Source organism: Ursus americanus, chromosome 7 (assembly GCF_024610735.1).
Source record: "Ursus americanus isolate L20-20 chromosome 7, mUrsAme1.1.p, whole genome shotgun sequence".
NCBI lineage: Eukaryota > Metazoa > Chordata > Mammalia > Carnivora > Ursidae > Ursus > Ursus americanus.
In genome coordinates this window covers 25,587,507-25,605,068 of record NC_142133.1, presented here as the reverse complement: position 1 = coordinate 25,605,068, position 17,562 = coordinate 25,587,507, and the positions used below count along the sequence as shown (strand labels likewise).

Below are 17,562 nucleotides of genomic sequence, written 5' to 3'. Positions count from 1 at the left end.
TTGGGTTTTCCATATAGAGTATCATGTCATCTGCGAAGAGAGACATTTTGACTTCTTCTTTGCCGATTTGAATACCTTTGATCCCTTTTTGTCGTCTGATGGCTGTTGCAAGGACTTCTAGTACTATGTTGAATAATAGTGGCGAGAGTGGGCATCCTTGTCGTGTTCCTGATCTTAAGGGAAAGGCTTCCAGCTTTTCCCCATTGAGAATAATATTTGCAGTAGGCTTTTCATAGATGGCTTTTATGAGATTGAGAAATGTACCCTCTATTCCTACACTCTGAAGGGTTTTAATCAGGAAAGGATGCTGTATTTTGTCAAATGCTTTTTCGGCATCGATTGAGAGGATCATATGGTTCCTGAGTCTTTTCTTGTTGATATAATGTATCACGCTGATTGATTTGCGAATATTGAACCACGCTTGCATCCCAGGTATGAATCCCACTTGATCGTGATGGATAATCCTTTTAATGTACTGTTGGATTCTATTAGCAAGTATCTTGTTGAGGATTTTGACGTCCATATTCATTAGGGAAATCGGTCTGTAATTCTCCTTTTTGAGGGGGTCTTTGCCTGGTTTGGGGATCAAGGTAATATTGGCCTCATAGAATGAGTTTGGTAGCTTTCCTTCTGTTTCTATTTTTTGAAATAGCTTTAGGAGAATAGGTATTATTTCTTCTTTGAATGTTTGGTAGAATTCCCCAGGAAAACCGTCTGGGCCTGGAGTTTTGTTCTTTGGAAGGTTGTTTATCACTGACTCAATTTCTTCATAATTAATTGGCCTGTTTAAGAAATCAATTTCTTCCTGTTTCAATCTTGGTAGTTTATAGGTTTCCAGGAAGGATTCCATCTCTTCCAGATTGCTTAGTTTATTGGCATACAGCTGTTGATAAAAATTTCTAATAATCCTTCCAATTTCAATGGTGTTTGTCGTGACCTCTCCTTTTTCATTCATAATTTTAATAATCTGGGTCCTTTCTCTTTTCTTTTGGATAAGTCTTGCCAGTGGTCTGTCAATTTTATTGATTCTCTCAAAGAACCAGCTTCTAGTCCTGTTGATCTGCTCTACTGTACTTCTGGTTTCTGATTGATTGATTTCTGCTCTAATTTTGGTCAACTGCTTCCTCGTGCGTGGATTAGGCCTGTCCCTCTGTTGCTGTTCCAGCTTCTTGAGATGAAAATATAAAAACTGCGTTTTAGATTTTTCTATTCTTTTGAGTGAGGCTTAGATGGCTATGTATTTCCCCCTTAGGACTGCCTTTGCAGTATCCCATAGGTTTTGGACTGTTGTATTTTCATTCTCATTGGTCTCCATAAATTGTTTAATTTGATTTTTGATTTCCTGGTTTATCGAGTTATATTAAATAATCTTTAAAAGAAAAAAAAAAAACACCATTATTCTAGATCAGACTTAAATGATCATATTTGGAACTAGTTAAAATGGACCAGTTTCATGGATGTCAGATCATTTTTAGATCCATATGTATTGTCAATGAACAAATCTTTTAAAATGTAAGGCTCTGAATCTTTGATCTATCCCATGAGATATAAAAGCTTAAAGCAAATAGCATGTTATTTTGAGGGTTTTTTTTTTTTTAAGAGTGTTTATCAAACCCTGACAATACTTTTTGTTAACGGAGTAAACGAAGAGTTTTTTTTTTCCAGGAGAAACGTTTCTGTAACATTATAAAGCAGCATTTATCAAAACGAAATCTATTTGAACCCAAGGGTTTAGTTTCTAAGAGGACCCCATGAAAAATGTTAGTACTGTATTAACTAACATTGTTGGTATTAAAATATAAAATAATTTCTGGTGTGCAAACTATCTCAACAATATCATACATTAATTTATATTCTCCTCTTTTAGTAACGATTTCAGTATTTTTCCGTATTATTTTTAATTATGGATGAAAGCTCTTCTAAAAAATGGTTACTACTACTCCTATAACCTTTTTATTTTATTTTTCATTGAATTTATTTTATTTTACTTTCAATGAATTTTTTTCATTGAAAGGTATGATCTTAATTGTGTATTTTTCATGCTCCCTTACTGAATTGCATGTTGAAATAAAGCACTCTAAAGGTGTGTTTTACTGGTTTCTACACTTCTGGGTTTTAAAGTTCACTGTTTTTGCCTCCTGGCAAAATGCCTTTGCAGTATGATTCGGTTTGTGTTTTCAAAAAACAGAAACACAGGGGTGCCTGGGTGGCTCAGTTGGTCAAATGTCTGCCTTCAGCTCAGGTCATGATCTCTGGGTCCTGGGATTCCCCATGGGGAATCCCTGCTCAGCGGGGAGTCTGCTTCTTCCTCTCCCTCTGCCCCCTGCTCGTGTTCTCTCTCTCACTCTTTCTAGCTCAAATAAATAAATCTTTAAAAACAACCAAAAAAAAAAAAAAACCCCAAAAAACAAACACACAAAGTTAAAATTCAAACATACATTTCATCTCCGATAAAAATATAAAAGTTAGATTTATTAGTAAAATCTTGGATTTAACAATTCAGAGCCTATCCATATGGTCCAAATCAAAGTTAACATTTCAAATATCTCCTTTGTATCAATAAGCTCACTGGTAGATCCACCATGTCCAAGTATAAAAGAAAAGATTGAGTATTTGCTAGCAATTTTTGAGTTTGGGTAAGGAAACAGAACAGATGCACACGTAATAAGTGGAAACACTTTCAGAGAAACATCAACAGGTGCAAATTACTATAATGCACAGCCTTCAAATAGCACAAAATCAAGATGTAGATTAAGGGTGGATTAAAATTAAGCCGTAATTAGGGTGATTAAAAAAATAGTTTCTGGAGATGAGTTTTGAGCAAGGTTTTGAAAAAGTTATATGAATTGGCAGATGGAAGCAGGTTTTTCCAGTGAGAAGAGTAGGGCAAAGACATGGAAAGGAGCAATTGTAGGATGGTCGAGAAAATACTAATGGCAGAGCAGGGGCGGGTTTCAAGAATACGCTGCTTTTGACCCACGTGCTTCTTTAATCTTTTAATTCTCTTTCAGCCCATCACTTGTCACTTGTTTGCCTATCCAGCATAGAGCCTGTGGTAGGTCACTGCAGCCAGGCTGTGGCTAGAACACACAGTTGCCTTAGATTCTGTCGTGTTCGGTTACCGTCCAGGCATGGCCGGTTTCAAAAATGAAGGAAGAAGCTTTGTAGGCAGGCCCTGCAGTGGATGCTAGGGAACTGAACAAAGGTGGTCAAATGTGCCTTATCTTTCTATCATGACTCCCAGTCCTGCTCTCACACTGCTTCCTCTTGTGCCTTTTCATCATAATCTTAACATCCTTCATGTCAAACTATTTCTTTTGTCAACATTTTTTTTTTGGAAAAGTTGCCTATGTTGGAAGGTGGAGACTTGCCTCAGGGACTGCAACTGTTCCCCTGCTTTCTAGCCAACTCACCCTTCAAGCTGTACTTCTGGTTATACCTCCCAGTAAACCCCCACATTTGGGTCAGTTTAGCCTTGCTATTCTGAAATCTAGGATGGTAAAGAAAAACTCGTACCTCTTCATGTTGCAGCTACATAACCATCATCTCTGGCTTCATCTAGGCCTCCAGAACCGTTTGGCAAAAATTCTATGCACCCTGTCTTTTGCAATGTCCTCTCCCATTTTCACTTTACTCTCTTCTAATTGCCCTCCTTGGGTCTCCTAGTCACACATGGCTCTGTCAATGAGATCATTGATCAGATACCAAGCCAGAAAGTCATCCTGTCCACTTGATTATTAAGGAGCCTCTTCTCCATTATGCGCCTTCCGCTGAGTATCTGCTTGAAGCACAAACATTTCTGGGCTCTCAGACTATTTTAAGCGAGCCACCCCATAGATTTACCCATTCCATAAGCTTGATTTTTACCTTAGATCTTGTTTCTTCCAAATCCTAAAGAATCTATACCATTATCCCCTCCCTAGAAATCAGTATGTATCTTGACCTTAGGCTAGATCTTCTTCCATGAAAGTGTCTAACATGTAAAGCCCAAGTTCTGCCTACTAATGTGATTTTTTATTCTCCATTGTCCTAAGAGCCAACAGTCTTTTTTCATCTGGATAGTCATACTGTGTGGAGCCATCAGGATGCACCACTCCCTCCAGTAGTTAAACTGGGATGTACAATTGACTTTTACATCATCGGTCAATTGCTCATAGGAAACTCCCTCTAGGCTATAGATGTGACTTTAAGCAAGTGTGAAGGTTTGCAGAAGGCAAAGGAATGTAGGACCTGTTCGGTTACTAAATTATTTGGTACCACAAACTTTATGGCTGGGTTCATTGACTAGCACACAGTTCATTATTGACAGCATGAACCAAATGGAACCCCATTGTCCTTTTCCTCCAGAGCTAATATCAAGGCAGGAATTTTTTAACAAAAAGTTACTGAAGGGGGCATGGACTTTTCCAGACTTGAGGATCCTTCGCTAGTATCTCCTACTTGGAGTTAGCAAGTCCATTCAGTACCTCAGCTGGCTACAAAAAATTCAAGCACAATAAAGGATTCTGGGCCACAATGACCAGTTGACATTTACTTGCACTGAAACTCTGGACCAGGTGCTCAGCTTTCTTTTATAATGGACCCCAGTTAAAGATGGATAAAATTTGGACCATCTTGTTAATGGTCAGAGTAAGACATACAAATATGCTGCATCCAAAATTTAGGAAACCATTTGAAAAGGAGTATCTTGGAATGCCATAAATCCTCAAGCACCCAGACCCTTCAGTGTCATCTCAGAATTTTTATGGTTTTTATTTTTATAGAATTTCACACATACGACTTGTAAGCACAACCAGGAACATTTCTACATTCTGATCTGCTTGTGCTAACAGCATGATGTTTTGTGGGTATCAGATCAAAGTGATGTACCACTTAGATCAAAGAGGTGACGTCCCCAGCAAACTAGACTGTAGCATAGAACTGGAAAGCTGGTGTATTCCTGAGGCCTAACAATAAAGATTTATTGGTGTTTATGTCAATGAAGGCAAATTTCTGGTAATACCTATAAACCAAAATGGATAAAAAATGTTTTGGCATGATTCATAACTGCACACTTAGTGCTAGAAGACACATTAATTTATTCTGGTAAGGAGAAAAGAAATCGCAAGTAGCAGCCATGACTGGAGCCTCAACTGACTGTGTTTTCAATAATCTACTGTCATTCTCATGACTTATGGGAGAGCAAAAGCCAAACCAGCCTATTAAATTAATCACCAAATCTTCACTTTCAGGAAGCAACCTCCTGTAGTGTTCCGGTGCATTCTCTGTTTTGGCAGGAAGGAGAGTGCAGAATGGCCTCCACTGGGCTCTTCCCAAAACGATAGCCCCCCCCCCCTTTTTAATAGGTGTAAGTGAGAAACTGCATGGAGTTCTGCCAGTTTCCTAAAATATCCATTCCAACTATTCCCTCAGGATCTGAGAAAATGATCCCTAGATGTTTTTGGGAATTCCACGCAGCCTACCATGAAAAACATTCAGGTCAGAACTCCACTGATTACCTAAGCTCCATAATGATCCCAAACCCTAACCAACTAACTATAGTGGAATTAAAGGTCCCCAGGAATCAGTGATAAATTTGAGCCAATATCCAATATTTCCTGAGCTTGGGTATTTCCTTTTCCTCAATGCGCAAGTATTCAGGTTAACAACGGCCAGCCCCATTAGGGAAGATGAAGCAGAAGGTTACAGCAGGATCTTTCCTCGTAGGTACTAGCTTGCCCTTCATTGGATGATGTGGGTCCGTGAACCCAAAATTCTCTAGCACATTGGCTCCAGTGAGGCCCCTGTTCACCAGACCTAGAATAGCTTTGGTTAAATAAATCAAGACACACCTTAATTGGCTGTCTTTCTATTTCATTCCTGGGGACCCCATGATTAATTAACCATAGCCAGAGATTTCTGCTACTGAAGCCATTCCCTGATCCCCGAGTGTAGCATCTGGCTATTAAAACAATACCCACTTTGCTTCAGACTGTTAATACTCATCACCTGGGCCAGGCCTCAGCTGGCTTCTCACTGAGATCCTCTGAGATCAGGAATACCATTTTTATTGCAGCTCTTTCCACAGCATTCCCAGCTCAGAAAAAAATAAAAATAAAAAATAAAAGCCAGCAAAGCACTTTTAAATATTTGGGCATTTCCTTTTTTGCTCTGTTTTATTGGCAAGGGAAAAGAATCTTCAGGGCCCTGGCAGAATATAGGAATAAGACACATGATCCATTTAATTTACTTTCTTACCTCACGAAGTCTTTAAATTCTTTCCTCTATGTTATGCCAAGGACTTTCTAGCCCTTATTTGACCAAAGGCAACCAATGGTTGGTCCCTGTTTGCTTTGCCAAACCCACAAAAACTGCTAAAACTTTTCGAGTTACCACACTGAAAGCAGTATGTTTTATGAATAAGCCCATCATAATGAATACAGTTCATTTGTGTTCAGAAAGAAGAAAATCCCAAAACTTAGCTTTCCAATGTTGGCTACACATTAAAATAATATGAGGAGTTTTTTTTTTTTAAATATGATGCTTATTATACCCTCCACTCCCAGACATTTAAATCAGAATCTCTGGGTTTAGACCAAGCATCTGGATTTTGTCAAAACTGCCCAAGTGGCTATGATCCACTGTGAGGTTTGAAGACCACTGTTGCAGAAGTCCTCATTCACTCCCAAGGTTTCTAGCACCACCTTTATGCTAATGAGGTATATTTATAAATTCTTCTAAGATCTGTCTTCTAAGCTTTAGCCCCCCAAACAATATTTCTCTCTTTGCCTCTCCCCTCACCCCCAGTTTCCTAAGAATCTGAAGGCCTATACAATATAAAGGAGATTAGCAAATATTTGTGTTTGCTATGTGCCAGGAACTGTGCAAAGATCAAAGTAAACATATTAACCCTGGTCTCTGCCTTCTCTGTGTAGACATTTGATTGCCTACTGTGGGGTTTCTTCATTTTTTTTTTTTAAGGTTTTATTTATTTATTTGAGAGAGAAAGAAAGAGAGAGAAAAAAAGTGAGGGGCAGGGCAGAGGGAGAGGGAGAAGCAGACTACCCACTAAGCAGGGAGTCTGAGGCAGAGCTTGAGCCCAGCACTCTGGGATCATGGCCTGAGCTGAATGCATTACCAACTGAGCCACCCAGGCACCCCAGGGGTTCCTAACCTCAGTACTACCAACATTTTGGGATGGATCATTCTTTGTTGAGGATGGCTGTCTTGTGCTTTGTAGGGTGTTGAGGAGAATTCTTAGCCTCTACCCACCAGATTCCAGTAGCATTCTACTCCTTCCCCTGTAGATATTGCCAAATGTCACCTGTGGGTCAAAATTGCCCTTAGTTGAGAATCGCTGGTCTATGGTCATCTTCACGTTAAAGGTTTCACAAGAACTTGCGTTTTAACATTTTATATACTGAGTAATAATTTTCTCTTCATTGCTCCTCGTCTTGGATGTTCATACCATCACCAAGACTTCGCTAATCCAGAGACCCAATATTCAAAATTCAAAGCTCTATATTGTTCTTGAATGTAATGATTCCTAAGTCTCTTTTTCACTTGAACAGTTCTTTTCCCTCCTGCCAAGCCCCCCTCCTTGTGTGTGTGTGTGTGTGTGTGTGTGTGTGTGTGTGTGTGTGTGTATGCCACTGACTTAAGAAACTGGTTCAGTTATCCTATGCTATGCTTGACATTCTGGATTTGCCTGATGGTTCCATCTTGACTTCATTTAGCTTATCATCCATCCCTGTTTTCCCAGTAGACATATCAAACATTTTTGGTGCTATAATTCATCTTGTGATGTAGCAGTTGGCACATAATTAAGGCTGTCCAGCTTCTGGCTCAAGAGTTATCAGGTGGTGATAGACCTGACTCCACCATTACGAAGTTTATAATTTTGGATCATGTGATTATCCTTTTCACCATAACTTCTCACATAACAGGTTAACCACCTATTGATGCTTATTGCCTAAGACAACTATTGATTTAGGAGTTATAAATGGTCATTTTCTGGAGATCCATTTTTGCTACAATTTGGGATGATACAATTACATACAGTGGCTATGTCATGTGGCAGTTAGGGATGCAAGCCTGAAGGTTGGTGTGAGAAAGATAAGTTTAGAGGTCATCAGTATATGGCTGACATTTACTATTCATAGGAGGGATGAGATCTGTAAAGGCAGAGGGTAGATGGAGAAGAGGGTCCGGTAGTGAGCAATCAGGCACCCCAACTGTTGTAGCTGGATGAAGACAAGGAGCCAAAGGAGGGCTGAGAGGCAGATCTACATTAATACCACTTCTCATGGCTTTTTCCTCGGTATCTTCTCTGGACTACGGCGATCATTGAATTGATCCTACTGCCTCTAGTTTTGCCTTTTCTAATTCATGCTCCTCAGGGGTTTCAGAGAAATTATTCTAAAAGTTAAATCCATCCTCTTTAGTAGTTTCCAGATTAAAACCCTCTAAAAGCTCTGCATTGCCTTTAGGATGAAGCCCAAATGTCTACTTTCACCATATGAGACTCCTGATGTGTATCTTTCCTGCTTGCTTAGATCACCTCTTGCCATTCCCCATCCTTTACCTATGAATAAGCACTGCCAGGCAGTTTCTTGAAACATTCTAAACTGCTTAATGTTTCTGTAACTTTTATTTGACTTCTTTGTAGCAAAATTTGTTTCACTTGTTTCAACTAATTCCCGCTTTAGATCTAAGCTAGAGGCAACTAGGAAACCTTTCCTGACCTCAGCAAGGTGAAATTAACCACCATTATTTTGTAGAGTGTGTGTTTGTGTCAAATTTTGACCTTAACGCACTGCTCTACAAACTGAGCACAAATACGATCACTTACTTTCTTTCCAATTGATTACCTAGACTATACCTTAAATGCCACACTGGAGGGGGGGGGAGTATTTCCCTCTTTGTTCCCTCCCTCAAATTTTCCACAGTTCTAGAGGCTTACCCAGTCTAAAACAAGGGTAATCAGGAAAATATGCTGTGATAGTCATTAGAGCTGTTAAAAAATATCCTGGTTCTCCTTCTAAACATATAGTGAATACGTACTTTTCTGCTCCCTTGAAGAAAGAAGTAGCCATGTTTTTTGCTTGGACAATGAAATGTAAGTAGAAATGACATTTCCCTTCCTTGCAGAAGCCTTTAAGGCCCAGCATTTGATTTGTTCTTCCCTTCCCTCTGTTGCAGTGGTTGGGGAAGCATATGTTGAGATGGAGTCTTTATCAGTCTGGGTCCCTGTATGATAAGCATTTCAATCTGTGTTGGAATGTAGCATGAACAAGAAATAAGCTTTTTTGTGTATTCGGCCACTGAGATTTTGGAATTGTTTGTTAGCACCAAACAATGTAGCCAATTTAAGGTGATATATACACTAAGCAGGAAGAGTATAAAGTCTGATGATTGCAGTAAGCAAAGCTGGTAACCAAGCCTGGCTGCTGAAGTCTTGCTGCATATCTCCATGGAGGAGAGATTCTCGATCTTGGCATGTTTGACATTATGGTCTGGAAAAATCTTTGTTGGAGGAGGCCGTCCTATGTATTGTAGGATGTTTAGTAAAAGTCCCAGCTTCCAACTACTAGATGCCAGGAATAGCCCCCACCCAAGGTGTGACAACCAAAATGGTTCCAAGTATTGCCAAATATCCCCTGGGGGGTCAACATTGACCCTAGTGGAAAACCACTGCTTTAGGCAATACACATCTGTTTTTGATGTACCCCTCTACCCAAGCTGATATAGAACTTTGAGAGAGAAATGTTGCTCTGTCAGAATTTAGCTCTGCTGGTATGTCTCTGATGGGTTCCCAGAGTCACAGTTTTCACGTCTTGGCTCTTCCAAGGCCATGGGGCTGAAAATACCTCCCTGTGGCAATTTGAGAAGAACAGTTGGTTCAGGGTCTGCTTCTTGTGATCCTGGATCTACTATCCTCAGACATCAATACCATCAGGAATGGGGTAACTATCACTTTGTGGCCCTGAAAAAATATATCTAATTTATATATACCCCTTCCAGGACAATAGATGTACCAAGCCAAAAAGGCTCAGCTAACCTGATGGGACAAGAAAAGGTAAGAGCAGGGGCGCCTGGGTGGCTCAGTCGTTAAGTGTCTGCCTTCGGCTGAAGTGTGATCCCGGGTCCCTGAGATCGAGCCCCGCATCAGGCTCCATGCTCCACTGGAAGCCTGCTTCTTCCTCTCCCACTCCCCTACTTGTGTTCCCTCTCTCACTGGCTGTCTCTCTCTCTCTCTCTGTCAAATAAATAAATAAATAAATAAATAAATAAATAAATAAATAAAATCTTAAAAAAAAAAAGAAAAGGTAAGAGCAAATTAATGTAAAATCAAATGTTACTGAAATTCAGTATGAACTTGTTTTTAGGCTATGGTACTAGATAATCTTAAAGGTATTCAGTTTTATTATACTCCTGAGTGAAAGGAGGTTAGTAAAGGGTTTCAAACAGAAGTTTAGCAAAAACAAATAAACAAACAAAAACCTTTGATAAATAGATAGAATGTTTATCCCATGGTAGTTGTTTCAGATTTGTTGAATGTGTTTAAATGTGGATTCTTAATCTGCATAATAGCACCTGGGCTTTATCATATAAATAAATGGAGAAATAATAGTGGAATAATAATAAGTAGAAAAATAGTGAAGTCTTACAGTAGTGGTCTTTACATATTTTCACTCACATATCCCCCAGATTAAATTTCTAATTACATGTATTTCTATTGACATCTAAAATTTTTTATTATAAGTTTAAATAGATCCAAAGGATATAATTTTGGCATATTGTAAATATTTGATTTTTATAATAAAGCTGTTATTTCACTCTTTTAAATGCTCTAATGGAATCTAAATACCGAAGCAACTTGATGCCCACCATATTAGAGTAATACATGCTATATGCTATTGTAACAAATGAAACCCCCAATTTCAGTGCCTTAATATAAGGAAGTTTATTTTTCCGTCACACATGTCAATTGGAAGACATTTCAGACACAGCTCTTTTTGCCTCATGCCTCCACCATTCCTAAGGGCTTTAGAATACTTTGATTCAAGCCAGTGAACAAGGAAAGACAATGTTGAATCAGGCATAGAGAAGTTTTACGAGCCATCCGCTTTCCATTGGCTACAATTCAGTCACCTGGTCACATCAACCTGCAAGAGAGGGTAGAAATGTAGTTTAGTTTTAGGCCCAGGAGACAGAGGAAATGGGGTAGATGAGCACATAACAGTCTCCACTACAGTTTACTCTTCTGATCACCAAATACCCTTCCTCTTCTCACACCTAAAACATACCCCCAACCCCAGTCCCAAATTAGACAACCCAACATTTCATCTGTCACTGCATTCATTTTAAACTCCAAGATTCCCCAGTGGTATACATCCTTTCCGTTAGAATCTGGATTTTGATTCCTCTGGTTACGACCACCACCTCCCCACCACATACAAACATACAGATGCAAAATACAGTGGTAGACCGGGGACAGGATAAATACAATAAGCTTACCCATTTGGAAAGAAGAGTAGAAGATACAAAGCAGTTACTTGTCAGTAGAAGTTAGGAAATTCTGCAGGGTAGGGACTATAAGGAGGCCCTGCCCTAGCAGCAGAAAATATTTCTTGATTCAGTTTTCATTCTGCTCATTGGGAAGTCCTTTACAGTACATAAAGTTGCATTTGAGTCAAATTAGGTTTGTTGAAAATCAACTAAATAAAGCATAAGCCAAGACTATTCCTGGGAACAGATTGCCTCTGAGGCTTTACCTTTGTTGAATGAAAGTGCTTATCCAACAAGTCTATTCAATTTTCTTCTGAATTTACATTTGTCTTTTAGAGTCTCTGGACAATTGAGGAAGAGCACATAATTTAGGTTGTGACTTCTACCAATCCATGCACTATAGTGAGGTAAGATACTCTTTTTCAGAAAGTTGGATAAATTTTAAATATAGAAAATAACTTTTAAACTATTGTAATTTATATGAAACATGATAGTATAAAACTATAAATATACATTTATATTAATATATGAGTCTAGTGAATAAATACTAGTATTCTGAAGAGTCCTAAACATTTGTGTGATTTCATCTTTTATCTTTGTTGGTCAAGTTTTCATATGGAGTTCCAGCTATAAAACTTGGACCAGCCAACTTTGACATGTGATTTTCTGTTCCTTTGTGTCTTTTTCCTTTCACAACATCTCTTCCTTCGTACCTATTTTAGCCTCTAAAGGAAAATGAGATTAAAATGAATCCTCCTCAGATGAACTATTTGAAGAATGTAACTATTTTATTAAAAAATTTTTATACTTAAGATTTTGAAGGCTATTTTAAGTCCTGCTAATTTTTTATAAACTTAAAATGTTTTTGTCATTTTGAAATGACTATAGGTGTACATAAAATTGCTTTGAATTTTGAACTGATGATACATAATAATTTCTGAACGGTAAGTACCTACAGAAGGGAGATTATGTATATCTGAATTTGTAAGGTGTTTAGTTCATAATTTGAACACGAACATCTAAAGGATGAATCCTTTTGATTCATCAAACAAAATAATAAACCCTTATGTAAAGATGTTTGCTTCAGTTCTTTGTTGCTGTTCACTCCTTACTGAACATGAACTTCATCTCCGGCTGTAATAATTGGTTCATAAATTTCTTCCATCATTTCCTGAAAGTGTTTATTGTCCAATGAAAAGCGAACAAGTCTAAATTATCTTCTTGTTACAACTGTTGACAAAATTGTGAAAGTATCTAATGTCAGCATTCCATGTTAGATTTCACAAACACATTCTCATTAAGTGGAATGACAATGTGCATGAAATTTTCAAAGTTAAGTGTTTTTTTTTTCAGATGTATTATTCAGATAATCCATATTTAACTGTGATTATTGTTTTCGAGCCTGTTCATTTCTTACAAATGCATTTTTAGGATTGCAAAGGACCCTATAGATCATAACATGATTTATACAAAGTCAAGCATTTGAAGTTTCCTGACTCTTCTTTTCATTTTACTGTGCTTCCTCCAACTCAATAGCTGATTTTTAAGTTGGATAGCGTTTACATTTATAAAAATCTTTGCTAATGCCGTCTTTTAAAAAATTCATGGTACTGTTAAGTAATTTGCTGTCCATGGAAAAATGAAAGATCTTTTATCTTTAAAATATCAACTAATTACGTAAGTTCCTTCTCTTTCTCTTGACATTGTTTTGTTCTTTTCACATAATCGAGATTTCATATATACTTTTTATGTACCAATATTACATGTTCACATGTCATTTTAATGGCTTTTAGACATTCTATCATGTTACATAAATTGACCATTTCTAACTTACTGGACATTAAGCCATCTCCTATTTAAACATATTTGGATTATCTTCTTGGGATATACTCCCATAAGTGGTATTTGTTCAAAAGAAAATAATTTTTATGTTTTCTGTTGTACATAAGTAGATTGCTTTTTAGAAACATTTTGAGAATTGTGCATAATAATCAGCAATGTATGATTATATCTGTTTCCCCATAGACCTGCTAACATTAACTTTAAATAGGTACAATATTAAAGAATAAAAAGGGTACTACTAATTTTTTGATAAAGATACTTAAAATGTTTTTATTTTGAAATAACTATATATGTATATAATTACTTCTAAACTTCCGAATTTTAGAGTGGATTTTATTTTATTTTATTTTTTTTAAAGATTTATTTATTTGAGAGAGAGAGAGAGCACAGGGGAAGGCACAGAACGGGAGGGAGGGAGAGAATCCTTAAGCAGAGTCCCCACTGAGCACAGAGCTGAACGCGGGGCTCCATCCCAGGAACCGAGATCATCACCCAAGCTGAAATCAAGAGTCAGATACTTAATTAACAGAGCCACCTAGTTGCCCCTAGAGTAAATTTTAATTTATTTTTGTTAATTTAGTTATTTCTCAAAAATTTATAAAATCATCTATTTCCATGTTATGGATAATTCATGTTACTTTACTTGCTCTCTTTTACTAAACAGAAACAAAATTGCTATTTTAGCCAATCCTATGGCCACCAACAAAGGATTCTTTAAAGGAATGTCACCAACCACGATCATAACTTATTTATCTTTCATAGCTGAAGTGAAGGACATTTTCAAATGAAAATATACTTGTAATTTCATGGCTTCCTTATTCTATTTGCAGGACATTTCATTACCGTGTAGATTATACTAAGCTTCCAAAATGTAAAATTGGTTCTTTATTGCTTTTTATAAGGTTACTTATTCATCTGATTTCTAATCTTTAATACTTTTTAGATGATATTCACTTCAGCTAGTCAACAAAATATAAATTAATTTTAATACTCTTTGAAGGAAAAATCATCTTGAAAAAATAGAAAACACAGGAAAATCTTTAGAAGTACACATACATGAAAATTTATCATATAAAGTATGCATTTCATTAATAATGCAATGTCAATAAAGTTAAAATCTTTTTTGTTTTTCTTGGGGGAGTCAGGTAGATTTTGCACTGTTGCAGAAGTGGAAAGCAGCCCATCTCAACCATTCTCTCCTTTATTCTTACTAACACAATTCTAAGCAATATATTTAGCCGTAAACCTGTGTTTCCCAGACCCTTTGCATATGGGATGGCAAATGTGACATAAGACTTGCTCAAAAGGACCTCTGGGAAAACTATCATTGCTCTTCTATCTATTCAGATGGTTAGGACTCTAGTAGTGGTCTTGAGACCATCATAGAAGCCAAGAAAATTTCAGCTTTCTAATATCAGACCCAGATTGTGACTAATCTTCTAGCTTTTTTTTTTTTTTAAAAGTTTCTCCTCTTATAATTAAAATGATCTCTGTATTAAGAAGGTCTCTTAAATAATGGTTTGACACTAATAAACTATGTTTATTTTTGTACTAATATCTTCTAAACCTTTACAATGTGGCTAGGTAACTCAGAACTATAAAACCTTTGACAATTATTCACTTGATTAGTGCAATGACTTTCAACAACTGCACAACAGAATTAGGTGTGAAAATATAATTTCACTAAGTCTAGGGTAATGATTTTCAAACTTTAGTATGCATCAGAACCCTTTGTTAAAACACAGAGGTATTAAGCATATGCTTGTTAAAACAGATTGCTGAGCTTGTCTCCTAGAATTGAGATTCAGTTGGTCTGGGCAGACATGGTCCCAGGTGATGCTGATGATGCCGGTTCAAGGGCCACATTTTGAGAACCACTAGTCAGGGATCTAGCCTGGGCACCTGTAAATAGTTTAACGTGATTGTGATGGTTGAACACAGTATCATTCTTAAGGAATGAGTTGCATAATTGAGTGTGTGTAGGTCACATTCCTGAGGAAATTCTCAAACTTCAGTGTGCATCACCATCACCTGGGGGGCTTGTTAAAACACAGATGGTTAGACCTCACTTCCAGAGTTTAGGATTCCCTAGATCTGAGATAGAGGAGTGAAATTTGCATCTCTACAAAGTTCCCAGGTGTTACTGATGCTACTGGTTCTAAGATCACATTTTAAGAACCACTGCTTTAGTGTAATTTATATCTAACCACTGCTGCAATATCCTTGCTTTCCCCTAAGTATCCAGAATACTGTAACAAGTGTGCAACTTTAATCTTCAAGAAGTCAAATTCTATTGTGAAGGCAATAAAGATGGGAGGGAGTACATCTTATTCATCTTTCCATAGCCTTGGTGTATTACAATGATGTTTTGAAAATACTAGGGCTCAGAAATGTAATGCATTTGGATACTGATTGGGATATTAAATGATTTTGTGGTAAATAGTAATGTTACTTATTTAATCAACTCTTAGTAAAAGGAAATGGCTAATTGCCAGTCCTGAGTTTAAAAAATGTATAGAAAGGGTTGTCAAAGAAAAATTAACTTTGGCTCATCAAGTTAATCAGCAATCTTCCCTCATGTTTTGCCTTTAGATATTTGTGAGTGCAGTGCACCAAAACTGAGTATAGTGTTGACTTGAGTCTGGAGATATATGTGTGTGTATATATATATGTATACACACACACATTTGTGCATCTCATACATTAGTGTCTGACTAAACTTGGTAAACCATAGAATTATGTTGCATATATTGAATGGATTATCGGACATTATATAATAATATGCACAAAATAATACATTATTCTGTATGCTGAGGGCATACAGGAAATCCTGTAGAACAGGCCAATAGGGGACAGATGGATTACAGTGAAGAAGGGGAGTGGAGGCAGGTTCAGGGTAAAAGAGATACTACAACATCCAGATGGTGCAAACAATCTTATGCTGGAAGAAATGCAATCTCAAAGTTGCAGCAGTCCCATTTTATGCGGGAAGAAATGCAACTGCACATAAATTCTATCAGTCTTTCAATAAAATCAAACAAAATTACCAAAAGGGTTCTTGGGACAATCAAGGCTGGAATGATCTTGTTCAGTTAGATCTATAAACCTGAGAACAATCTTCCCTGTGCCCTGTTGGGGCCAATGCTGCCTCCTGCCGAGCCACATCTACTCTGGCTGGGCCTGAGTCCAGGTGCCCCGACTAGCACCGGACCTTAATTTCACTCCGGGGCGTCTTCGAGGCTTTTTCCCGCCAAAGACCAGGTTTCCGCCCCTCCGAGCTCCGGCGCAGGCACGACTGCGCATGTGCGGGGCCCGGCCAGCAGATAAACCCCTTGCGGCTCCACGGACTGCGAACCATGGCGGAGATGGAAGCGAGCCTGTTGCGCCAGTGCCCGCTGCTTCTGCCTCAGAACCGGGCGAAAACCGTGTACGAAGGATTCATTTCGGTTCAGGTACCCGCCCGCTTGTTGCTCGATTGCTAGGAGGGCCTCCTTTTCGCGGCGCAGCTCCGCCCCTGGAAGTCAGTTACGGGAGCGGTTAGGGGCCCTTAACCGTGTGGGGATTGAGAGGAGAGGCGCATAACGGCTTCTCGGAGAGTAGAGGTTTGAGGACTTCTGCGGTTGTTGGCAACCTGCCACTCGCTACCGCGTCCGTGCCTGGGCCAGGGTCGCGGCCAGGGACGCCGCGAAAGGAGCTCCGTGCAGGACTGGAGCTGGGGGCGGGGCGGAGGGCCACGCCCCCTCGCTCCCGCTGCCTGAGTTCCGCCTCCGTTTTAATTCAGCGTCTGTCCCACCTTTAACTGATTTGTATGTTTATTTTGCAAATTTTTACCTCGTTTCTAACACCCCCCTCCCAAGGCTCCATGAAGGTTGGTGGCCGGCCGTTCACCAGGGAATCCGTGCAAATTATAGCCGTTTTTCCTGTAAAAATATATTTTGGAGGAAAGTCTCCTTTTGGCTCTCAACTAAGTCGTGTGTACCTGAGCACATCCATAGCGATATTTTGTACGGAGTCTTGACAGCAGAATTAATTACCTTTCCTGAGTCCAGGCGGTTTCTCTGGTGGAGTTTATTACACATAGTAACACACGTGTACAGGGTTGAAGTTTACAAAGTGCTTTCCAAGTACGTTATCTCACTAATCCTCGGCCCTGTGAGGCAGAATTAAAAGAAATCTTTCTCAGTCTTCATAGTTGAGTAAATCAGGGCACGGGAAAGTGGACAGGTTAAG

At 38.5% G+C, this 17,562-nt stretch overlaps 1 protein-coding gene across 3 annotated transcripts in view; it reads left to right on the top strand.

Moving 5' to 3' along the window:
* The first annotated feature begins 16,644 nt into the window (after positions 1-16,644).
* The window catches only part of FANCL (FA complementation group L), a 91,290-nt gene continuing 90,372 nt past the window's right edge, over positions 16,645-17,562 (top strand). For all 3 annotated transcript variants that reach the window (XM_087863420.1, XM_045788023.2, XM_087863419.1), the window contains exon 1: positions 16,645-16,784. In XM_087863420.1, the coding sequence (XP_087719546.1) occupies positions 16,689-16,784 (96 nt within the window). In that variant the 5' untranslated portion in view covers positions 16,645-16,688. The remainder of the gene's footprint in view (positions 16,785-17,562) is intronic.